Here is a 27,928-nt window from a genome sequence, read left to right as displayed (position 1 = left end):
GCACTTTGTCACTATGCTCTATGAGGTAAAGGGTTAATACACGATAAGAGCCCATGTATCAATACAGGTTTGGGGACTGGTTTATTGAACTACAAGAAGACAAGTTGATTTTACAGAAAATTCAGTCCTTGGTTATTCAACAATATATAAATTTGAAGGTCTTTTGTCAAAATTTAAATCAACCCTTTTGTAAATGTCTTTAAATGATTCTTTACCAAGTCATCTTAAGGAGATTAGATGGGTTGAAAAATCTTGCTTGAGATTTTATTGGCACACATAATTTCAGGGTTAAACTTTTTTCGTAACAAGATTCTAAAACTTTGCATTTATTGTTTTTATTCATACTATGATAGGAAATGCTTACTATGTATACCATGCATACATATTGCTCTAGAATTCTTTGGAATTAAAGGTTTAAAAGGAAACAATAATTTATGCTAATTATGTCGTTTCCATTAGCAACTTAATGCAGGTCAGCAAAATAAAGTTAGACATTGTATTCTGTACATTGAAATGGTTTTAAATGCCAATTTATGGGAATATAGCAGATTTGTTTCATGTGACTCATTTTGTGGTTTAATTGTACATGATCTTTTCTGACATGTATGTTTTGAAGAGTCTTGAAAGAGAAACATCTTCAGATTTGGAAAATGCATGTTTTATAATCCAAAATGTTCTTTAATTCCATTCAATAATGGTCATATATTAACCTTGAAAAAATTAATTTCATCCTGGAAAAAACCTGCAAATTTATATTTAGAAAAGCATGGGAACCATGAATAAAAGGAACGGCCAGAGGAAAAATAAAAGTATACTGATAGTTGTAACTGAAAATCATGATGGACTCTGGCATAGTAAAGATGCAGATAAGACAATAGTGTACAGTACTCTCTCATTATAACCTGTCCATGCTGCCACAGAGGATAATACCTAGCAGTGAATCCACCTTGTATGAAATACTTCATAAATTTCCTTATATTGGGAATGAGGCTATGATCATAGAGTGCCGGTCATCATCTGACAGGTGAAATTATATTACAAAAAATGTAGGATTCAAATAATTTACAACTTATTTGTAAAATGAACATTAAGGCTTTTATTAGGTCATAATTTCAATATTTATATATCAGTGGCAAAAAAATCTTTTAAAATAAATGTGACAAGTACTCTGAAATGGTAAACTAACATTGCTTCCCATCATTGCACATCCTTAAAGTTCCATGTCATATTATGATTGGTATGTGACGTTACAATTATGATACATATATATATATATATATATATATATATATATATATATATACGCACACATACACACAAAAGACAATAACAAAAAAAGGTACAGCTTCATTTTATGAAATATAAACCAATTTTATATATATCTTGCTAAACAATGAACTGATTAAACTGTTAACATGTTTTATCACCTGTCTGTATTTAATATGAAATACTTTCCCAAAACAAAGTCTGGTTATACATGACTTGATTTACATTTTCCTAAATACATATAATTTCAGTAAAGTTTAAAGTTGTCCCATAATTGCAATTTTTTACTGGCAGCAAGTATTCAAGACTGGTATAGCCAGCCTGTCCATTCCTTTTGCAATAAAAAGCGGTTACATAAAAAAACTGCAACCTCCTGGTGCAAGTGATGACCAGTATCCTCCAGGAAGAACAGTGTTTGAGATCGGGCTAAAACTACTAAACATAATATTGCAAAAAAACATGCATTGCAATAATTAGATATGGTACAATACAAATGACTAAAACTATACAGAGAAGTAATACCGAAAATAGAACAATAATACATGACAAAAGTACTCGTTTCTCTAAAATTAATTGTGATAAAAGACTGCTATGACTTAATAAACAGTTTCATAAACCAAATGCAAAATAATGCCTTGTTTAAATAAAGGTCACGATTTTACAAATATATTTCTATATACAGCATAATTAACCCATTATCACGCTGAGAAAATGGGAGCCAAGTGTATTTCCAAACAGTTGGCAGGGGCTGGCTTTGATGCTGTGATTATGAGTTGAGCCAACTAATCTAATGCACCTCAAAATTTCATTTGTAATTACAAGAGTAAATTTACTACAATTAATAAATTCTATAACCTTGCCACAAGCACATAAGTTTGAAATGAAAATTTAAGGTGCCTTTCTTGTAGTTTTTCAAATTTTCATTTATGACGTTCAACATGATAGCACCCTGCATTTTTATTCACAAAAAATCTGAGATAGAGTGGATTCAATACAAGCAGTTATATTCACTGTATATACTTGTAAACATGAGAAATCCTTTCCATCAATACATATCAGCATGATGAATGTTTCAGAGTCAATTCATCAAGTTAGAAATAAAATGATCATGAGCAATTGAATATAACTATAATATAACCGATCATTATACAACTCAAGGCCGATATGAAACATTATTTCAGATGCTGCTAAGCATGACATCGCCTACCAATAGTTGTGTAATAGTTGCATTATATTTAGATGCAGTGTGAGTAGATGGATGCAATCAAAGTAATAAAACACCAACAACATATTAGTCCACTTAAGGGATTTGATACTCCACTGGGCAAGAAATCAAATCAGTTGCTGTGGTGGATATAACTGGTGTCAGATTGGCACCATGTTTTATTTAGGACTAAGTAGATATTAGAATTCTTTTGACAAAACCCCAATATCAATATGTCTACCCATTCAGGATGAGTAGTGATCGCAAGATTTTCAAGATGACTACAGTGGAAGAACACTTTGCAACAATTTCATTTTGGACCACCTAAATATAAAAAAGTAAACTGGTGAAAGCCCCTTGTTGATGTTTCCAACCATTTGGGAAGCATCAAGATTACAATGTTTTCAACATGAGAGTCAGTTTGCTTCATTTTCATTTAGGACCAACCAACTTGACACCATAGGAACTCATCTGATGAAAGCCCCATTTCAAAATGACTTTATATTTAAAAGCAGTAACAAAAACAAGATTTTCAAGATGGCCACCTTGGTGGCCATAGAGGATATCAGATCAAGACCATTTTAATTTAGGACCATCAAGGTTTTATAATAAGTCTTGTGGTGATATGACTTTATGGTTTTTAAAGTAGCAAAAACAAGATTTTCAAAATGGTGGTCATAGTGGATATCAGATAAACACCACCATTTATTACCAACAAGATATTACAAGAAGGTTTTGGTGAAAGCACACTGCCAATATGATCAGGCAGCTAGGAAAAGTAGCCATTGTAAAGAAGATGACCATATTGGAAGTCTCGCTGACGCCATTCACAACTTACTAGACATATATTCTTTTCATTTTAGTAAAAACCACATGTTGATACGACCTTCCATTCAGCAGTAGCAATACAAAGATTCTTAATATAGCTGCTGTGGCAACCATATTGGATGTGCAAGCAGTACCATATTCAGTGAAGACTAACTGGACATGAGAAGTCTTCTGGTGACTAACCTATATTAATATATATATATATATATATATATATATATATATATATATATTTGTATATCAAATCAATTATAAAAATTAAAATTGTTTAAAGAATCATTCAAAAGAATAATAATTTGCATATTTTTGCTTGTACAATGCAATCAAAATTGTGATCTTAAAAAGAAACCAAGTATATTAATATGAATTTTTGTCCAGAAGAGGTAGCAATACGATTCTGAATGGGATGAATGTGTGTGAAAAGTTTCATGACAATCCTCCAGGTAGTTTGGGAGTAGTAGCAATAACAATTGTTTGCTAATCGATAGACCATTTGATAAGCTCCTCTGGTCAGTAGTGCTTAAAACTTTTCTTTTTATTACAAAAAATATGTCCTAGTATACAATAAACTAGTACTGTAATTTCACCTTGGTCCTTGTGCAGCATTTTGTTTGACAGCAGAAGGATGTCACATCACGCACAATGATTTATGTCTTGGGAGATCATGTTAGTGTACTGTGGTTATGAGATCATTTTGGTGAAAAGAATTTTCATGAACGTCAGTTCCTTGATGAATCACATGGCATTATTCCCATAAATCAAAACCAGTTAAGATATACAGATATATGTTTAACCTTTCATAAAGGTTTTAAACCATTATACAGGCAGACATATATATTTATTTCCATACAGTGGTTGTGGATATGTGGACAGGTAATGAATCGGAGTAATGAGAATACTTATGACTTGTTGAGTACAAATTAACACAGATCTGATGGCAGAATATAATTCTTAAATAATCGGCCGAACATTTCTCCTTAGTTTTGAATTGGAATAAAACAAATTGGTTATAATTACACAAGGACCAGAATGATTATTCTAATATCCGTGTATTTTATTGTATTGGTACAACACATGATAATAACAAAAAATGAAAAATGCAAAAATGGGATGGCCTTTTCAGCTAATTTCATAAAATACTGATCTAAATTTAGCTGACAAATATGAAAAGAATACTACAGTGAATGACCTGCCCATGTTTATTGGTTTGTTGTTGTTATGGTCAAAGGTTATTGACAAACAGGTCTCAATGACTTTTGGTTAAGCTATGTGATATTCCTCTTTGCTAACCAAGGTTCTGATAACCCTATCTACACTTTGGCATATCGAGCAGATATTTATGTGCTTCAGGTCTGTGCATCCACCACCGTATCCAATCAAAAGTCGTTCAAATTTTAACATTGTTCATTTGTAATTGAGATAAGGGGAGAACACAACTTGAATGGATTGATAAATAAACACTTTTCCAGTGCTGGTCTGTGTTTGCATAAATACCTTTCACTCAAAAACACCGATAATGGCTTCCTTCTGGCAAAGAGTCATATTTTCGATGTTAAACTTACAAAGTATCCTCTTTAAGTCAATTGCCACCACCATTTTCGGCCAATGTACAATGCACCATGCTATTGGTTGTCATTATACGCTAAGGGAGGCAACACATGAAATCCAATAGATGTCGCTAGGACAAAGCACTGATACAGCTGTTTGATCCGCCAAGGTGTAGATAGGGTTATCAGAACCTTGGCTAGTGAAGATGTGTGATACTGAACTAAACTTAGTATGCATAAACTGTTATTTTCTTATTAGACTTATTATGACAGTAACCTCTGATATTGGGTGAAAACCATACACAAAGCCTGTTCAAGGAATTTGCGCTAGAATTAAAGTTATTCTGCAAAATCTTTTTTTTCTTTGAGTTACAACAACCTTTGACTTTTGAACCCTAAAATCAAAAACTTGCATACCAAAAGTTATGCAATAAACATTTTTCTCCTTGTAGTCACAGTAACCTCAATTATAACGCCACTCTGGTGGCCTAGTGGTTAGAGCATCTGCCTCGGATGTGGGAGGTCGTGGGTTCAATCCCTGGCCGAGTCATACCAAAGACTTACAAAAATGGTACTAACAGCTACCTTGCTTGGCGCTAGCATTAAGAGGTTACTGTTAGGATTAGATGGATTTGTGTCAGGATAATGTGACTGGGTGGACATTTCATGCTACTTGTCTGCGGCATAATGCCCCAGTGCTAGACATCACTATAAACTGTCACACTGCAGACATCGTAGCGATATGACTGAAAAATTGTTAAAGCTACGCTAAAAATCTAAATCACACATACACACACACAGTCAAATATACTGACCACCATATATAGCCTATCATGTGCTGAAAAAATGGCATTATACACCAAACCAAATCAAATCACCTCTTCTTTCACAAGTGTGAGCCATCCAGAAAGGTTGGTCAAGGTCTGTGATGCAAATTTAATATTAGTGTATATAAACCACTTTTCTACTTAAATATGTACACACACACACAAATTCTACTCTGATGGTCTACATGGTACCATTCTGTGTTACAGAATATATTGTGCAATACCGAAATAAGTCGGAAAATGTTGCATCTATATAGAATAATAATAATTTCTTTGATGAGGGTAGTGGTTAGAATACAAATATATCTAGTCCACCTTGAGACCCTCTGTGCAAGAGCTTATGGTGTAGGTGCTAAACTACACAGTTCAATGATGCAGTTATCAGCTTAAATTGTTTCCTACACCCTAACTTTAGCAGAATTTATTCTTTTTACATCTTAACTAAATAAAAATGAGTTGATGAAGCCTTCTGTGGCTTAACACATAATTACCAAACTGGTCATCTATTTTACAACACGTGTCAAATGAATGTACTGATATGTCTTATGATGATGCAAATCATAAATTGCACAAATTCTGAAAAGCCCTGCATGTAAATTTTAACGTTAACAATATTACAAAATTGCACATTTGAAAATCAGTAAAAGCTAAAATTAACAACAAGCAGAACTGCCCACTGGTAAATTGATGAGTACCTGTTGTCTTGCATTAACTGTTATCGGAAATGCTCAAGACAATACATTCATAAATAATATGCAAACAGAAATATCTTACAAATTTTCAACACATTAGCATGCAACATGTTACAATATGTTACAAAATACTGACACATTAGCATATGCATTAAAAAAAGTTACAAAATTATCGACACAATAGCATGTAACAGGTAAAAATATCTTACAAAATTATTAACACATTGGCAAGAAACGTACACATATCTTATTGTAATAAATTTAGGGTTACATGCTATTTGTATTTTTTTCTCTGCTAACAGTGTTGTTAGATTTTGATGATTATTTGTTAATTAGGAGAGCTGATGGTGGGAAGATATTTTTTCAACCCAAATAATTAGCCAATTTCTAAGAGCATATGTTATAAGGTACAGCATTCACAAGACTTTATAACAGCATTGATTAGTTTCATAAAATGGGCCCTCCCTTATTTTTTCATATTGGGAATTTTCTGTGTAATTTTAGGTCTATGTGTTGGGTAATTTGAGATGGGAATAATTCTTTTATTTGGTGTTTGTGTTGAATTTTGTACTGCATGGCATGAAGAACTAATATTTGGCTTAAAAAGGCATGCTAATAAGCATACAAATGTGAAACAAAAGAAAAAACATGCAAGTGAAATTACTGAAGTAATTGCACCTTTAAGAACCTTTCAGTTAACAATGACAGTTGTCTTGATGTCCTTGGAAATATGGGAAAACATGAACAGTGAAGCCACACTCATGCTGATGCTTGGTTTGCTTGGTAACAGATGCCTTGTGTGTTATACTACTGATATAATTGGGAGAGGAACTTTGAGTGGAATGCCAACACCTGGGCAAGATACTTATCAGAGAGGGCCAGTAAATATAAAACACACTGATTCAAAAAATTAGAAAATATTTAGTGGACATGAGAAATTTGAATTCAAAAACAAAACAACTGTTCTCCTGAAATTCTTGGGATGACTTGCAGTCTTACAAAGGAATGCATGCCTTTCACACTTAAAATGAGCTAGAAAATGACAAAAACATAACATTTGTTTTATAATCCAAAACTTTTCCCAAAATATGAACTTTATATCTTCACAAATCCACTCTGACCACAATGTTGTCTGTTAGAAGAATTAAATGTGTTGCAAGACGTCTCCATGTTTACATTTATCCTGGTCTCTGGTCCTGAACTTTTGGTTTCAGTATTTCATCTTTTCCACATCATGAACTCTAAAGGTTTTGGAGACTTGTAGCGCAAAAGTCCCGTATTATACATCCTGCAGACAGGACCATCGCAATGCTTTCTAAATAAAATTGTTCACGCATTTTAAGTTCCAATCTGTGAAAGATGTTAACAATACATTAGTTTTTCTGGACAGATTATTGGCTAAACACCAATAAATTCTTGCAGTTGGCAACCAACAATCTGAATAATGGTGCCATATATTTTTCTGAAATTTTGGGGCCTAAAAAGTGTTAATTTCTCCAGTGCTTGACAGTACCATCGACTCTGAAGTGTCTTCTGAACTTCGTATCAACTTTTTTTCCTCTTCCCTAATCTTCTCCCAATATGACCGAACCCGAAGTATATCCACTTCATTGTAGGGCTCCCATGTTACAATATCAACAGATTTATCTACCTTAATCACTTCCACAACACATCCACCAGCTACAGCTAGTTCCACATACTGATTCATGGAGCCTGACAAATGCTGTTGACGTTCCTTATGAATGATGTCATGAAGGACTGCCATTATCTCTCCAAATCGGCAATTTCGGCCATTTCTCTCTCTGTCCTGTAGGGAAACTATACAGATATCACCTAGATTTCTTCCCAACCAAAGGGAGCCATTGACAGAAGCAACTGATGTTACCTGAATGCTTGAACTGCTATTTCTTTGAGAGCCGAAGGCTGGCAAAGATGTAGTTGATCCTGGTCTAAGTTTGTGTAGATTATAACTAGATCTTGGAGGCGGAGGTGCAATCCTACGGGTTTTAGTACGGGGAGGAGGTTGTGGTGGAAGGTCTTGATCCAAAAGTGCCTTAGCTACATCATTAGGAACTGGGGGTGGAGGACGATGATACCTCAACTCTGAAACAAATTTTCTCCTTGCGTCACTTGATGTCTGAACTGTGGGGCAAGATTCCTCAGCATTCAGAGTATGTCGTCTTAGTATGTCGATTTCAGGAAGTGGAGGTTGAATGCCCCCATGTCCTGCAATTTTTGAATTCCTCTTTGGCAATGGAGGAGGAGTGCTCAAACAATCTGTAGCAGGAACTTTGATTTCAATGGAATCATGGCCATCACTTACACTTCTCTCTGTGACATTAATACCCTCTGATGAAATATTGACTGACAACCTTGACAATTTCACGCTGTGTGTGTCCATTGATGCCCCAAGACTATTTTCATCAAACACATCCTCTTCCTCAGCTTCTTCATCCTCATTTTCAGAATCATCTCCCGTGATTTTAGAAACTTCTTCATCAGCATTTTCTGCTTTTGTGGCAGCTGCTGCATTGTCGTAAAGCTGCAGGAACTGCTTGAAATTATCTGATAGATCTTTATTTGTGTCATTAACTATTTTGGAACCAACAAACACACTCTGAGCTCGAACTCTGTCTTCTGTGATGGCACAAATATCTTTCCGAGTTTCATGAAACTCCCTTGACACCACCTGACCAGTGGGTTTAAGAACATCCAAAGAAAACATGTGCGTGCATTGATATGTTTCTATATTCAATCTAAGAACAATGCTTGAATTGGCAATGAGGCAAAAAACACCATTATTAATTTGTACCATCTGACTTATCAACACATTACTTGTGTCACAAAGCTGTCCTAATTTATTCAAACTGATCCGCCTTTCACCCTCCACTTTGAAGATAAGAGTGTTTATAACTTCAATATAGTTTTCCGTTGCTACCCAGAGCTCTTCTCTATCCTCAAGAAGAATCATGGTATGTAGACTGTCACGAAAAGTCAACGATGTTGGCTTAACTTGGTCATTAGGTTTGCCTCGTTTCCAAGAAACTCTTAAAACCTTTCCAACACTAAGTCCAATATACACAACCAAATTAACAGCATCCATGTTTGTATTCTAAAAAGGTAAAATAAGATCAGTTAGCATCAGTCACTAAGGATTTTAACAAGAATTCCCTGAAGGGACTGATAATCTAATGGACAAAAGAATTTCCAGGAATAAAATATAAGACCATACAATTCTTTCTTTAACTAATCTTTGCTAAAACTATTCTTCAGCAATTACACAATTATCAAATTAGCTGCTGTGGATGTCAGACTGGCTCCATTTTCATTTATGACAAACAAGACATCTAAAGCCTTTTGGTAGAAATCCCATTTGTCACTTTCTGTTTTGGAGAAGTCACAAAAACAAGATTTTTATGATGGCTGCCTTGGTGGCCATATTGGATATCAAATTGGTACCATTTCCATTAAGGATAATGTAGACATTATTATAAGTTGTCTTTTGTTGAAAGCACAATAGCAATATGACCAGTCATTCATTCGGAAGTAGTGATAAGATTTTCAAGATGGACACTGGAGGCCATATCAGCTGCCTGAGCAACACTATTTTCTAGAAAGCCAACAATACATGATAAAAAGTCATTTAGAAAAAAATCCAAGTCAATATGACCATCAATTCAGGACAGTAGAACGATAAGATTTTCAAGATGGCCACCATTGTGACACAGTAGAAACCATTTCATTTAGGACCAACTCAATATCACAAGTCCTTTGGTGAAAACCTCATGGCAATATTACTTTTCATTTATGGGGAGTAGTAATAACAATATTTTCAAGATATCCACTGTGGTGACCATATTGGACATCTAACTGGCACCATTTTTATTTAGGACTAACTAGATTTCATAAGAAGTCTTCTGGTGAAAATCTCATGACTATTCATTTAGGAGCTGTATCAATACTAGTAAGCAGATTTTCAAGATGGCTGCCATGGTAGCCATATTGGATGTCCATGTTAATATGGCTTGCCATTCAGTGGAAGTATTGATAACAAGCTTTTCAACAATGCTGAAATGGCCATACTGGATGTCAGATCAACACCATTTTCATCAAGACCAACTAAAAGATCATAAAAAAAACTTTCTAATAGTGAAAACCCAATGCTGACAATAGTGACAACAAGATTTTCAAGATGACTGCTGTCATCAGCACATTGGATTTTCAAGCAGCAATAGTTTCATCCTGGACCAATTAGACCAAATAGGAAGAATGTGTATGTCATGGCAATCCTCCAAATTAATTAGGATGAATGTGTATGTCATGGCAATCCTCCAAATTAATTAGGATGAATGTTATGTCATGGCAATCCTCCAAATTAATTAGGATGAATGTGTATGTCATGGCAATCCTCCAAATTAATTAGGATGAATGTGTATGTCATGGCAATCCTCCAAATTAATTAGGATGAATGTGTATGTCATGGCAATCCTCCAAATTAATTAGGATGAATGTTATGTCATGGCAATCCTCCAAATTAATTAGGATGAATGTGTATGTCATGGCAATCCTCCAAATTAATTAGGATGAGTGGTGATAACAAACTTTTGCTAAATGCTCTACAACAGATTACAGACTATCCAATAAGTTCTTCTGGTCTATGACCACTAAAGCTAATAAAATCAATGAGCTACCATATTTAACCATGCATAAAGAACATTCAAAACCAGACAGTAGCATATATATTCACTTATAAACAGATATCAACTACAAACTGCACAAACTCAGATCTGCAACCACAATATGTGCTGGCAGACTTGGGTCTATTCAGTATGTAAGGAGTAATCAGTAGAATAAGCAACGCAGACCTTAATCTGCCAGCACATTATGACACAACAGATCCTTGTCTGTTGTTTGCATTTGTACTTGACTTATGAATATAGACCCAGATCTGCCAGCGCTTCATGCAACAACAGATCAGAATCTATGTCACTTAAAATTGTTAGTAATACAGTGGTTGCTCACCTCAATAGAGCAACATCACTAAGTACTGTGCACCTCAATACAGCAAGATCCCTCACTACAGTTCATCCTGATATAGCAACATCCCTCTTAACAGACCTGCCAACCCTAACAAGACCATATCAGTAAAGCAGTCGATATTTTTCTCAAAGTTTTATCATTTTTCAGTAAGGTATAACAAAACATTATTTAATGCTATTGTAACATTGGAAAACATTTAAAAAGTTCAGGATTCTAAACTGATGCATTGATGGTAAAAACTGTACACTTTGTAATGTATATGTAGGCTTTATTTACCTTTAGTACAGTTGCACCAACTTCAGTTCCAAGCACCACAGAGCTCCAGAGATTGTTGCTAACTCTCAACATGATGTAATTCTTGGAATTTTTATTCTATTTCACATGACAGAAATCATATCTCCCACCAGGAGACATACTCAAATCGACATGTGATCAATGTAACTGTTGTCTTTTATTCACAAGAATTTGAATATTAGTGTTTGTTTTGTAGTGATTAACATGTTTTAAGCAGCTTATTTTCCCTTTCATCTACAACATGTATCACTTACTGGATGCAACTTATGTTCTAAAATCAACAGCTGTGCATGAAAAATGTTGTGCAGTTTAAAGCATCTGAAGTACTACTGCAAAGTTTGTCTGGTTCCCTGACCAAATCCACTAAATCTAATATGAAACCCACATCAATCATGGATGATATAATTACCTGGAGTTTAGTGCCACTAACTAATTTCTGGAGTTTTTGCTTTTATTTTGCAAATTCATATTTCCATATTTTAAGAGTCATATTTGTGAAACTTGTGGCGAAATCGTAAGGATTGGCAGGTCTGTATTCGTTAACTATTCATTCATCACATCATGATCAAATGCATCAGCTTGTCATAATCCTCCAGATGTCTAAATATTGTGCAACTGAACATTTTCTTTGACAACTGCACTATTCTTCTGGTGGTCATGTGATCACAGGAAACAACAAATCACCATAACTGAACAATGTACAAAAATTCAGAACCTTTTACCCATACTGCACTGCATGTGCCAATATGATGCTACCAACCAATCAATGCAGTTCAGGTGGGAGTTACCAAACTAAACATTATGTCATTCACACAGTAACTAACCAATCAGAAGAAAGTGATTTTACCAGTTACTGGACTATGATACTGGTTTGCCAATTTAAGCTGAATATCAATAATATCATTCCCTAGTGCTTCAGAGATTGAAATGAGGGGCTTAATAAACTGATTTCTGTCATGCTGCATTTTTGAAGAAAAAGGCTTTGCATGTGAACACTTCTGGCCTGAAGTCCATATGGTTGTATAATTTTCGGCAGAGCCAATGGTGAAATCAACAGTTCTTCTCATTTGTGACTCACCTAAACAGCACTATAATTTGGGATCATTACACCAAGAACAAATACCCTTAGAGGCCATCCATTTAGTATGTATGCAAACATCTGGCAAAGTGTGACACCTCCCCCCCATACACATCCATACTTTTTTACACCTCCCCAACTTCGTATGTACGCTTGATGCCCCCCTCCCAAATTATACAGAATAGCCTATATATAATCCAGGCAGAAACGATCAAGGATTAATAATTTTAACGTGTAATAAAACAGATAGTCCACCGATATCGAATGTCTGGCTTTATCAAAGAAATAGACTCTGTAACTTTAAAAAGTATGTCAAGTGTCTGCTAAAATTCAAACACTGACTGAACCCAGTCGAACAGATTACATATTAGACAAATTATAATTGAGGTTTCACCTCCCATGTTTCCTATGTATATGTACATTATCAGTAGACTCCCCCCATACACAAGTGTATGCATTTGGGTTAACCCCCTCCCCCCCCTCCATGCATATGTACTAAATGGATGGCCCCTTATCCGCCAATACTATATACACTGGCAGATCTAAGTCTTCAATGTTCCCAGTGGGGGACATGTTAAACATAAGAAGATATGGTGGTATTATCCAGGATAGTTGCTAGTTACTAGAATTTTCAATCTGAAGGTTCTCATTAAATCTAGGTCACCTTGGTATACTAATGTGTGAAAAGTGTGGAGATGTGTACGGCTTGGAATATAAATCTAAATTCCGTAAAATTCTCCATTTCTTTCTCGTCACTGTGTGTTTTTCTTTTTCAAATGCAAATCTGTGTAACTCTTTGATGTGAAACAGAAACCCTTATCTTCAGGATTAAGTGTCTGACACTCACTATGTATATCTTATGTGACTTCCTCCTTGCATTAAGTGAGTTTAGTCAGAAGATATTTAAAAATGTCAACATGGTAATTTCCATTTTGTATGTTTGACCTTTGATCTTTGATCTCTGGGGGCTAATACTACTAATCCTCTAGACATGATTTACAAAATACATTACTGTATCAAATAAGTCTGGTGAAACTTGAGAGAAGATCCAGCAACAGACAGGTAACAAATGCATAATATCCTAATATCCCAGATGATGAAGCATCAAAAAAGTACAAGAGCTGCAGGAAAACTGCAAGAAACAATCAAGGCTGAATGAATCTGTTAAGTGAAGAGGGATAAAATCATTACAGCAGCAATTATTCACACTTACCTCAGTACAATGTTGGGAAGTTCAGATGTAAATTCACTCAAGAGGGGTAGATGTGGCCTTTAAACCACTTTACTTTGGGGCTTAGGGTACAGGAACCAAGGGTACAGCAATGAGACATTTTAAGCCATTATGTAAAAACTTTTTCAATTCTTGCAATGATGCAGGTAAAACATGGTAAAATTTAATTACATGTAAGTTTGGATGAACCAGTGGACTGCTCCAGTGGCCTAAGTGGTTAGAGCATTTGCCTCGGATGGAGGAGGTTGTGGATTTGAACCCTGGCTGAATCATACCAAAGACTTACAAAAATGGTACAAACAGCTGCCTTGCTTGGCACTCAACATTAAGAGGTTAGTGTTAGGACTGGTCATCCTGGTGTCAGGATAATGTGACTGGGTGAGACACGATGCTACATGACTGTGGCATGATGCCCCAGTGTTAGACATCACTATAAATTGCAACAGTGCAGACATCATAGTGATTTGACTGGAAAAATATTAAAGTTACATTCAAAATTCAAATCACATGCACACATGCAAACACATGCACACAAAGACAAACATACACACACACACACACAACACAAACACAGATGAACCATTGCATAAACATTTTTGTACCATGAATATAGTGCTTCCTAACAATATGGCAGTACAAGCAAACCATAAAATGTGTACTACACCTTAAGTGAGGCCATCTCATAAGTATGTATGTTAAGATCAAGACTTTATCACAAAAGAGTATTCTGCTGCAAAAAAATCACAAAACTACAGCATATATTGATGAGAAAGCAATTTTTGTAGTAAAATATAAGGTAATAATTATCAGATCCTGTATGTTAGGAGTTACCTCCCATTACCTCACAAAACCAGCCCTCCCATGTAAAACAAGATGTTAACAAGCAAATTCAGTATTATCTGCCACTTATGGTCACAAAAGTTAAACAATCATGAAATCTTACTGTGACATTTACAAAAGAAAAGTTACTGGTAAACAAGAACTCTTAATGTTATGGCTCAATCTCAAAAGGCACTACAGCACAATTACAACATGAGGGTAAAGAACAAAAAAATTGAGAAAGCCAAAGTGAAAGTAAGATATAAAACTTGCAGTACTAAACTGTGACCCTGACCTTCAATACTGAAATCCAATGAGGTACCTGACACATTTTCTAATAATGATATACAAGTATACCAAGTTACATCATTAAAGTTCAAATGACTCAAATGTTAAAATACTGAGCGATGAATCTGACTTAAGTGTGAAGATAGAAAGACTAGATGGCAGGTAATGATGTACCAAGTCCCATCCCTTAATTACAACCATTTCTAAATTTAAAGTGCAGCAGGGAAAGTGTTCAACACGACAGATTTTCTAAAAATGATGTTTAAGTTTCAACCCTTCATCTCAAATAGTTCTATAGTTATAGATGTAAATGATACACAGGGATGCATGAAATACATAATATAATGAACCATGACCTTGGTCTTGAAGGTCATACACTCAGTGATGATCACAACACACTTTCTAATGATGATGAAGACATGTAACAGGATTCATTCTTTAATCACAAATGACTTGAAACAAAAATGTGATTGACAGAAACGCCAATAAAATATCCCTCACTTCTGTGATAAGATAATGGGACAACAATGTTTTCTGACTTGTGTCAGTTAGATGTGGTAAACCATCTGCTTAGTGAAACTGTAGGCAGGTAAGAATGATCTCCCTTTATGAAGAGGGACTGATGCCAGATAATGTCATTAGGGATTCAGTGGAGCAGAAGTGCACTCTCATCAGGGATGTAACAGACAGGAGAACATGGAATGGAGTATTAATATGTTGACTAGGAAAGTATTACTGGACAATATAGATTACAAGGAAGCATGTTAGCTCAGTTGGTAGAATGTTGGGGTTGCAATCCAAGTGTCACTAGTTCAATTCCTGTCCATATGAGGCCAGGTCATGTAACTCAGTGTTTTCTTAGTCAAGATACTTAGCTCCAATTTATTTGGCATGGTAGTACTAAAAGTGCTGCTAAAAACCAACCAACCAACAAATACCTCACTCGATCATAATACATTACAAGAATGGATAAGTGGTGGAAGAGGTTACATTCCCTTACCCTAAAGTTGGCACTGGTCTAGAAATATATGAACAACTGAGACCACAAATCAATGAAATGATGCAGGGGTAAAAGTTTCACATCCGGTGGTAGTACAGTAAGCTGTCCCATGATGAAGCTGCCCAGTCTCCCAGGCAGGTATCTTCTGACTCTGCTTACTAGGTTTCTGATGCCGCTTACTAGGTTTCTGACACCACTTAATAAGTTTCTGACACTGCTTACTAGGTTTCTGACACTGCTTACTAGGTTTCTTTTAAAAAACCTTTCAAGATGAAAGGTGTCTCAGACAGAAGCTGGAGAATGCCATCCAACACAAGACTTCAACAATGTCCATAAGACAACACTTGCCAGGCTTGTAGTGACAGCCCTGACCTCAAGAACAGATTATGGTTAAGACAGTCATATAGTCTTGCATTAAATCCAGGACAAAACAGCCTGACTGGAAGTGTCCTCAGTTCCTTCTTTGAGTGGTAAGATAAAATGAGATCTACCTCTTCCTATTGGCTAAAGTCCATTTCAGGTACCTCAATGTCTTGATGGGGTCCCGAAGACTCCCATATTCCTACAGGTTCCCAAAGGGTCTAATAAGAGACCATTATGAGAAACAATGAACCATTCTGGTGGAACTACAAAAAGTTCAAGATGTTTAATAGCTGTAATAATAATCATGATTTTATTTATTTATGAATTATGACCATCCACCCACCCCATTAATGTGGCAACCAGATATTATTGAAATTTAATATAAAAACATTCAATGGAGGTAAAAGAAATTGTAACAAAAATTAAAACATTTATATACCAGAAAATGTGTTGTTTTAGGATTTGTTGTTGCACAAGTCTTAGTATTATCCTTCCATGCTTCACTAGTTTTCCTGCCAACTTTTTCAACAAAAAAACATATTTGAGGTCATTCTACCATTTAAAAAAAACATTTATTAACTGTCACCAAGCAGACTTTCAATTTTGAAAAGCTTAAGAGTTACTTAATGAACATTTTCAGTTAAGTGCAATGGAAAATATTTACCTGATAAGGTCCTCAAACAAGTCATGGAGGATGAAAATAAAAGCCAGTTGTTGTTGGTAGTATCTTTTATGATCTTAGTGCCACACATATTTTGTTCTAAATATCTCCTGCAACACTGCGGTTAAAATACCCAATGGTACTCAGGTCTTCATGTATGTCTATATTAGACCATGGGGCAAACATTTGACTCTCTATTATAGTGGAATGCAGTGAAAGGTGCACTATAATCAGGGAACCAGACTAGTTATTGTAGTCATTGATTCAAATTCTCAATCAAACACGACACCTTTCTTTAAAAACACCAGATCATTTACCTTGTGAAAAAGTCACCAACATCAAAAGTCAATTTTTTAAAATTGTTTTATTAGTAAAATACTGATGTCATTATTTCATTGTAACTATTAGTGAAACTTCTTCTCAGTCAGAAATTATAAGTTAACTTCAAACTCTGAAAGAAGCTTCTCATTCATAAAAAGTGTCTGCAAACCAGAATTTTATTTCATCAAGTGTTCTTTTCGCTTGGTTGTCTTTCAATCTTTGATCACATTTTTGAATGAGTATGCTAATTTAAGGTAGTTTAATTATATAATGCTCACCAAAAATGTTGTAACAGTGTTCGATTGATCACTTGAAATGAGTAGACCTGACACTTGACCAGGGCAGGTTGGATTTGCATGCTTGTTAACTTATTTAACTTAAATTTGGTATCAAAACACCATCAGCACTTAATTAGGTTCTCACAGAAATGCTTGCGAACATAGCTGTTACAGTAGATTGACATATTTAACATTTGAATACAACTGGGCACATTGTATTTATGATTATTACACTTAAACCAAACTAAAAGATAGAACTAATACACGAACTTCACTTGATAAGAAAACTTATTTAATTGGTATTTATTTTTTAAAGTGATACCTCAAGTAGACATTAGTGATATTGTCATTGATCAAAACTTCTTTGCATATGGTTATTTAATGTGTACCAAGAATGTTGCTTTGAAAGAAATTTATAACAAAATACAAGACTTATTAAACATTGATAATGTCATAATATTGACACATATTTCCAGGTCATATCAACTGTTCTTGATGATAAACAAGCAATACGTTGGGGTTTCAGTTACCAATTTTTATCATGATTTTCATTTTCATCAATTAGGTGTCAGTTTATTCAAACATTCTAGTTAAAGAATTCAGAAACAAGACGACGCTATAAGAGGGTTCACGAGTATCAGGGAACAAGTTATCGATGGAGTGGTGTATCTGGAAAAGGGTAACTGCCATAACCCATACAATCATTTGACTTCCAGCTCAATAAGCAGATGACAGTTTAGCACTTTCAATGTTTAAACAAACTAAACTTGGGAGGGCTGAATTTATGAGGCAGTGGAAGAAGTCCTAATGTATCATTATCAGGAACAAACAACATCATAATGGGCTCACCACAACTAAGAACCAAAATCAAGTGCAAAAATTAGAGACATGATGAAACAAAAGCCAATTTGTTTCAAGAGGGGGCTGCAGTATACTAAGCAAGTTTACTGTTTTGGAACACTGAATAGTGAAGTAGCTAGTTAGTACCTTATCTCTCAGTGTCTGACAGAGCATGGTTACTGGGATCCCATCCAGCACCTTTTCTCCTGTCTTTATCAAACCCATGTTGTTATAGCTGTATACCTCCACTCTTTCCTCCTGTTACAAATAACAAAGGCAGTGCTGTAGATCATGCAAAATTCATTAATTTAGAAAATGTAAACCATGCAAAATGCACTAATCTACAAAATGAAGTTATCTGTAAATAAATCTAGAAAATGGTTGTAAACTGAAAATAAACATGAAAAGTCCACAAATGAAGCTAACACTAAACGAGTAAAACAGTCCATTTTCAACTGAATCATGGACTGAAAAAAATTAACTCCAACAAAACAATTAACATTTTCATCTTCAAAGTCACAAAATATCTTAAATAGACAATTATGAACTTTTTATTACTCAAATTAAAACAAAACAGAATTTAAATTAAGTTTAACTGATCTGATTATCTTTATAGAGGTGTCAAACTTTAACTATAAACATTCTAATAAGAAGTTAAAATTTACTGCAGAAGTCTTCTCATGTTATGCTATTTTTTAAAATAGTTACACATTAAATATTTTGTGTCTGTAAAACACATTTACCCACCCCCACTGCAAAACAAACAGTCCAGGTCCAGGAAAGTTTTAAAAATAAGTTATAAAACATTTAAAAAGTTTCATTCAAATCTAATAAGGTCATTGGTTAAAGGTAAATGCTCTTTAATAAATAAAACAGAAGAAAAATATCATGACAATAACAATCAATTTTTAATTAAACAATGTGCAGAATCTATTTACAGCAAACTAAATTGGGACTTGTTGCTTGATGTACAACATTGCAAGAATATTGCTGTTTATTATTTTATTCTTTAGAAATATGTGATAAGCACTAAATACTGAGTGTGTAAAGCTTACAACATGCATATACATCAGTATGCAGATATTTCCAGCCAGCTTTACTGGGATACTGTTAGCTGGTGGTGTGATGTTCTATCCACAGTACACTGTACATTGGAACCAACAGACATGCCATATATACTTGGTTTTAAGTCGAGTCCAACTGCAAACTGCACAGATCCAGATCTGACACTGCATAATGCAACAGCAGATATGGGTCTGTGCAGTTTGTTATGAGTAATCAGTAGAACAAACAAGACAGACCCTGATATGCAGGCGCATTATGCTATGGCAGACCAGGAACTTTTTTGTTTGCATTTTTCCTCTTCTTATAAGTGAGTATATAAGTAAACAAAGTTTTTTCAAGCATTCAGAATATTAGTGTGCTGTACATCAAAGTTCTTTATTAGTGAACACTGCATTGCTACAGTAAATCTATAAATTCCTTTATTAGTGAACACGGGGCCCCGAGTGGCCGAGTGGTCTAAAGCGCTCTTCGTTACAGATCACTGCCATCTCACCTCTGTCTGCGGCAGTTCGAGTCTAGGATTCAGCCAATGTGGGTATGTGAGAAAGCTTGCCAGTAGCTTCTCGTGGGTCGGTGGTTCTTTCCGGGGTTTTCTCGGGTTCTTCCTCCACCATTAATACTGGCCGCCATGTATAGCCTATCGTGTGCTGAAAAATGGCGTTAAACCCCACAACAACAACAACAAATTAGTGAACACTGCATTGCTACAGTCCATTTATAAATTCCTTTATTAGTGAACAGTGCATTACTACAGTACATCAAAATTCCTTTATTAGTGAACAGTGCATTACTACAGTACATCTATAAATTCCTTTATTAGTGAACAGTGCATTACAACAGTACATCTTTAAATTTATTTATTAGTGAACAGTGCATTACAACAGTCCATCTATAAATTCCTTTATTAGTGAACAGTGCATTGCTACAGTCCATCTATAAATTCCTTTATTAGTGAACAGTGCATTGCTACAGTCCATCTATAAATTCCCTTATTAGTGAACAGTGCATTGCTACAGTCCATCTATAAATTCCTTTATTAGTGAACACTGCATTGCTACAGTCCATCTATAAATTCCCTTATTAGTGAACACTGCATTGCTACAGTCCATCTATAAATTCCCTTATTAGTGAACAGTGCATTGCTACAGTCCATCTATAAATTCCTTTATTAGTGAACAGTGCATTGCTACAGTCCATCTATAAATTCCCTTATTAGTGAACAGTGCATTGCTACAGTCCATCTATAAATTCCCTTATTAGTGAACACTGCATTGCTACAGTCCATCTATAAATTCCCTTATTAGTGAACAGTGCATTGCTACAGTCCATCTATAAATTCCCTTATTAGTGAACAGTGCATTGCTACAGTCCATCTATAAATTCCTTTATTAGTGAACACTGCATTGCTACAGTCCATCTATAAATTCCCTTATTAGTGAACACTGCATTGCTACAGTCCATCTATAAATTCCCTTATTAGTGAACAGTGCATTACAACAGTCCATCTATAAATTCCTTTATTAGTGAACAGTGCATTGCTACAGTCCATCTATAAATTCCTTTATTAGTGAACACTGCATTGCTACAGTCCATCTATAAATTCCCTTATTAGTGAACAGTGCATTGCTACAGTCCATCTATAAATTCCCTTATTAGTGAACAGTGCATTGCTACAGTCCATCTATAAATTCCTTTATTAGTGAACAGTGCATTGCTACAGTCCAGCTATAAATTCCTTTATTAGTGAACACTGCATTTTTACAGTCCATCTAAAAATTCCTTTATTAGTGAACAGTATATTGCTACAGTCCATCTATAAATTCCTTTATTAGTGAACAGTGCATTGCTACAGTCCATCTATAAATTCCTTTACTAGTGAACACTGCATTGCTACAGTCCATCTATAAATTCCTTTATTAGTGAACAGTGCATTGCAACAGCACATCTATAAATTCCTTTATTATATGCTCATTCTCCGCTAACTTTACATTGTCAGAATCATTCAATATTTTATGATATTGCACACCTTCATATTGCATTCACATGCATAAGAGAACTACTTTCTATTGTAAACAAACAATAGATGCAGATGCCAGCACTTTTGATTGGTAAACAAATCAAGTACACTTGCATGGTAGGGGCTTTACGTTTTGGTTGATTAAATTTGTTTCTGAATGAAGTAAACCAGATTTTTCCTGGACTGCCACATTCCAGCTGCTTTGGCACATTCTGCATTAAACTTTTTATACAATTATTCAGATTTAGGTTAGATATACAGTTGACGATAAATACAAATAACAAACAAATGACATTGGATAAACTGTCTTCTCTAGCTGGTAATAAAAATGGCAAAAAAATACAGTTTTACATCCTAATTTCCTCAAAATGTACTTTCTTAGTTCTGCAAATACAAATTATATGGGCCTTGTCATAGGTTCTCAATCTTGATTACACATTTCAAGATTGTACTGTAATTTCGAATATAAGTGTAATTACATCGTCCTTGCTGCACTCAAAATTAAATAAGCATTAAATTCCATAGTGTCTTTTTGATAATTGCAACTGAAAAACTTCATATTTTCCCCACACATTCAATGACAGAAACATATTTGCAGATGTAAACACGCTTCTCCCTCACTTCTTAAATCTTATGTATTTCATGTGGAATTGTCACATATAAATCCAGCACATAATCATGAAATGTCATTGAATCGAAAAAAATACAAAAATCTATTCATTCCAGATCAAATGGAAAAGTTGTTGCAATGCATATTCATTCACAATATGACTTCAAATTTAAATTTTAACTAGACACACCATTTTCTTTCGAAGGTTATGTCAAGTGTGTGACTAAATTCAAATTTTGTTTGGGCAGAGTTATGTGCACAGTAATAATGTTGTTGTGTAATGATGAATCTGCGCTTGTGTACTGAGTTTGGAATATGGCATATATTCAGTTAATTGGTTTCTTGTAGTGTATTTTGTTAATATAATTAAGTATTAGGTAGAATAAGAAAATGAGCATACTGCTCTCCCAAGGTTGTGCAGTATTTACATCTGAAAAACTTGTTCATGATTTCCCATACAAATGCAGTAACCTATAAATATTAGTTAACAGTGCATTACGACAGTACCTCTATAAATTCCTTTAAGGCAATTTCCATGAAGATGTACACATTATCCAAGTATTCAATGCCATTTTGTATTCACTTTTTATGTTTTTCAAAAACTGCAAAACTGCACTTCCAGCCATATTGCAGCTTTAAAATCGTCAGCCCCCAGCAAATCTTTGGAAAACAGAGTTCAGTCACAATCACACTTGAATGCTAAATCAGGGTTGTATGGAAGATGTGGCAAATTTCAAATGCTGTGCCTAATGGCAGATTTATGTGCTAGTACACTGTCTGGGAGTAGATGGACATATCAGTACACTGATGGGTGGTCTGGCAGTGTTTTACAATTTTTTGCAACATTTTGGAGGTATAAAAATGTTTAGTGACATTGACAGAGTCAGGCCCATGTACCTGGATGATGGCCCATGTACCTGGATGACTGGCCTTTGCATCACCTGCTGATGAATTTTAATAGGATCTCATTATGAAATATATAATAAATTCTGGTATTTTTTTTTATATGTAGATAGATATATACATAGATTTATTACATAATTTCAACTGAAGTTAAGACACTTTGAGTTATCAGGTGCAACATACCTCTGTTCCTACCCAGACCTCTCTGTCAACCTTAACCATACACAGTGCAGATGGCCCATAGAATGATTTACATGATAAACGATAGGTGCTATTTTTGGCATCAACAATACTGCATTTACGTTCCACATTTGACTCTGTGTCTGTTACATTCTCCCATAACCACAGCAAGGTTTGACCTGGAACATCGGACTAAAATAGAGAATGATATTTTATGGACCCGTTTTATTTTACATGGCTGATGTGGTACTTGATAAAGATACTCATTACATGCATTACATTAAGGGATGTTCCAACAAGGCTCTGTTCCGATAATTCAGTAAAACTCAAATTAGTGTACTTAATGACGTGAAATCACAATATTATTGGTTCTTATGTATAAAGAACTAAAAAAAAAATGCAAAATAAGTTATAAAGCTGCAATGATTAAACAAAAGTGACCAATTTAATGACATTAATGGCATACTTGCATTTAAACAGAGGCAACACTAGAATGGATGACTTTATAATGAAGGAACACTGTACACTAATGATTTTCAGTATAACATGGAAATTTATCAAAACTGGATACAAAATTTAGGTACACTTATAATTTTTAGCAGTAACTGTATGAAGCATATTGAACTTAAAACAATCCAAGTTTAGAATGCTTAATAGCGATGGCATCATGTGTCAAGCCAGTCTATGTTTAAAATCCTTGCATGATGGTAATTCTTGTGATAAAATTGGTCAGCTGCATACTAAATTTTGGAGTACAAAGTAACCGACAATTCATAACTTTCAGAAGAATGTCTAATAGTTTTGGCTAAATACTCTCTGAAAGGTTATTTTAAAGCCTTTCAAAAGAAGGCAACAGGGATTTATTAAGCCCCATTAAAAAAGTATCCAAGCAACAACTCCCCCAAACTCAAAGTTGTGTTTGTAATGTGTGTGTCTGCCCCTACAGCTGTGGTAGTAGTCTGCTGTGTAAGACAAAAAAGACCCTTTATAAAATATTCAAACATTTCAAAAAATTGAAAACTTGCCATAATGGCCTGAGGATCATCTAAATATGCCTACCTCAAGTATTATTTTTCTTAATTTGGTTAACAAGGTTTTCATTCAAAAAAGAGCCAAAAATGTATACAGAGACTGATCACGACTTCGATAAATAACAAATTGTACATCCACCCCATATTTAATAGCTCTCTACTAGAAATCTGTGGGTCATAGTCGACTCTGGGGATTACTAGTTGGTCTCAATGACCTGGACCACTGGTAAAGAAGAGATGTCTGCCTCGGATGCAGGAGGTGCAAGTTCAAAACTCAGCTCAGTCATACCAAAGACATAAAATGGTACCAGCAGCTGCAGCATTAAGAGGCTAGTGTTAGGGCTGGTCAGCTTGCTGTCAGGATAATGTGACTGGGTGGGAAATGATGCCCCATGTCTGCAGCATGATGCTCTGCATACATCATAGTTATATGACTGATTTTTGTTTCAAGCTATGTTAAAAAAATACAAAACACACACAGACACACACACACTGTAGCAAGAGTTAAAAAAATTTCAAAGTCTGGGTCCAAAGTTCAAAAATATCAAAAAAGATGAAGAAGAGGATCCTGAACATCACATTATATGCCACCTCATGTTTATTATCCTCTGTGTTGGCACTACTTTTAGTCAAGGTATACGGTCTGGAACTAAACTTAGTGCACTGAAACATTAATTTTTCACTGGACTTAACATGACAATGGCATTTAACCTTTACACTCTGAGACAGGGTTCATACAGAATTCTGGATGATGAATTCAAAGACTTTACTCAAACTTTCAAAGACCACAAACATAGATTTCCAAGACCTATTTTCACTAACATTTTGTATACAAGTTATGTTATATGAGAAAACAATGTATGCAAAATACTACAATATTGTTTAATGATGAAATGAAACTGAACGGGTCATCAAAAGAAAGAAACCAGGAAAACTGAACTACATTCAAATATTACAACCTTGGACAATTTTATTTGTGATTATGGAAAGAACTTAAAATGTTTGGGTTTATTACAATTTTCAAAAACTTTTAAAGACCTCAACTTTCAAGATCTTGAAAATATTACCTCACTTTTCCCAAACTGTCAAAGACCATATGAACCCTGTGAGACTATAGTTTTCTGTATTATCCTAAGTGCAAATATTCCACAAAGTTTCAGACCTGCCAACCCTGATGGGTCTGTCTCAGTAAGGCAGTTTATTTTTTCCGTAAGATTGTCCAGTTTTCAGTAAGGTGTAACAAAATATCATAAACTACTATTGTAAAGCTGGAAAATGTAAATAAAAGTTTGATATTTGAAACCTGCAGCGACGATAAGCATCATGTTCAATTGAAAAGTTTGTAAAGTATGCATAGACTTTATTTACCATTTGTACAGTTGCACAAACTTTAGTTCCGAACCATATGAAGCTCAATGGCTTGTTGCTATCTCTTAACTTGATGTAATTCTTGGAAATTCTTTTTCCATTTTACATGACAACTGCAATATCTCCCGCCACAAGTCATACTCAAATTGACTGGTGATGTCCAATAAACGTAATTGTGTCCCTTCCTGCTTTAATTCACATGAATCAGAATATTCCTTTTTATTCTTCTGTGTTGATCATTAACACTTTCAAGAGAGTTATTTTCCTTTTCATTTTAAATATGCATTGCTTACTGGATGCCATCTTTAAAAAAAAATGTAATCAACAGTATGATCATTCAGATGCTTTGCATGGAAAAATAGGTACAGTTTAAAGTGCCTAAGGTGCTGCTGTTAAGTTAGTCTGGTTCCCTGATTAATTCCACTAATATGAAACACGGATCAAAATTGAACACAGCTGAACCAATTATCCGGATTTTTGGCAGCAATCATTTTGCCTCAGCCTTTGCTTTTATACCATAAGGGTTGGCAGGTCTGAAGTTTGGTGAAGGAAGTTAATCTAGAACAAAAGATATTCTGCAAAACCCGTTTTCTTTTCAGACACAGAGACATTGTCCTTTGATCTTTAGACCCCAAATTCAAGAACTTACGTGCAAGCCCTCTTCAAACTCTGGTCACTGTCAAGAACTAAAGTTATTACAAAAAAAAAATTGTCTTTCAGTCACATAACTCAATGTAATTCATTCTTACTCAATCTGCAAATCATTCCCAAACTTTGGTGAAGATACATGGTTGAGAATTTAAAGTTTTGTGCAGAAACCATTTTACTACTTTCAGTCACACTTACCATAACCTTTGACCTTTATAATCCCAAAACAGGTTACTACCTTGCCCCATAAAGCAAGCCATTCACAAAGTTTGGTACAAATCAGCAATGTAGACCTAATGCAGAAACCATTTCGCTTCCTTTCCTCATGTGCAAGCCATCCATACGGTTTGTTAACTGTATCTGGTGGAGATCATTAGTATATTCTGCTTTGTGATGGGGGTATACAAATTGTCTGCATAGCCTTCAAATCTATACAGATCAGCATTGTTCAAAATCAGCCACCCCTCTAGGGTCATAACAACTTCTGCTGAGTTTTTCTTATGAAAGGCTGGAACTTCTGTGTGTGAACTGTATTCATATTGTTAGTGTTTATGTAGAAAGGAATGGTATGAAATGATTTAAGCCAGAGTAAAAGAAAAGAAATTCTCTTTATAAATATTTCAAGCTGTCTGCATTCATATATTTTTGGATGCAGCATAAGATTTGATTTGGGATGCCATTTGAAACCAGCAATATAGATTGTAGCATTTTTTCGCATTGGTTCAACTTCCAAATATACATCAGTAAAATCCACAGTAAATCATCCAATATCATTGTAGCACCAATATTTCTGTGTGTCATGTATTGCTACAGTGAATCACATTTTTCATAATTTCTCCACAAAACGTTATCATTGTTCTGGATTGGAGATAACAATGACAGTATTTGAGAATTTGGAGGCACAATTGGTCTATTTACTGTGGCAAATATCTATTAACATGTAAAACCACAAATTAGGACCTCAAACCTTCCAACGTAGAACTGTTGTCTCCAAGCCTTGTGATACCAAACATTTCGGATCTATTCATTAACATCAATACAAGAATTCCATAACAGTATTTTTCTAACGATAAGTGTAAATGAAAAACTCCCCCATACATGCTGAGTATACATTTTTGATATAAATTAAATTAATCAGCAAGAATATTCTATTAATTCCAGACAGTCTGAAACAATGGTAAAGCAGAACCAGTTACCAAGGAGAAGGTAAATATTCATTTGCTATCATTGAAATCATTGCAAACGAATCAGTTTTTGATGATAATTATATTTAATTAACAATTCCTTACCTAAATAATGCTATATTGGCAAAGAATACGAAAACAAATTTTAAATAGACAGTAAAAATAGTGTGTGAAAGGCATAGATAAAACTTCATCTAGGTTAGGAGGTGTTAGTAAATTCAATTGACCCAATATTTGTCGGTCCAATGTTGGTGTTAAACATAGGTACGCTGTCATAATTCTAATAATAACATTCACTGTTTGTGACAATATCCTTGTGATTTTACAATGATCTTGATACATTAC

The 27,928-nt window shown here is 34.7% G+C and overlaps 1 protein-coding gene across 2 annotated transcripts in view; it reads right to left on the bottom strand.

Annotated features, from left to right (window-relative positions):
- Positions 1-56: 56 nt before the first annotated feature.
- The window catches only part of LOC149800564 (leucine-rich repeat serine/threonine-protein kinase 1-like), a 231,780-nt gene continuing 203,908 nt past the window's right edge, over positions 57-27,928 (bottom strand). For both annotated transcript variants that reach the window (XM_089954509.1, XM_089954510.1), the window contains 3 exons: positions 23,356-23,544; positions 18,725-18,835; positions 57-9,476 (listed from right to left, as the gene is read on the bottom strand). In XM_089954509.1, coding sequence (XP_089810635.1) covers positions 7,842-9,476; positions 18,725-18,835; positions 23,356-23,544 — 1,935 coding nt within the window. In that variant the 3' untranslated portion in view covers positions 57-7,841. The remainder of the gene's footprint in view (positions 9,477-18,724; positions 18,836-23,355; positions 23,545-27,928) is intronic.

The sequence above is a fragment of the Sinohyriopsis cumingii genome, chromosome 4 (assembly GCF_028554795.1).
Source record: "Sinohyriopsis cumingii isolate HCF-2022 chromosome 4, ASM2855479v2, whole genome shotgun sequence".
Taxonomy (NCBI): domain Eukaryota; kingdom Metazoa; phylum Mollusca; class Bivalvia; order Unionida; family Unionidae; genus Sinohyriopsis; species Sinohyriopsis cumingii.
The sequence above is the reverse complement of the archived record's forward strand: the minus strand, read 5'-3'. Positions and strand labels throughout refer to the sequence as shown.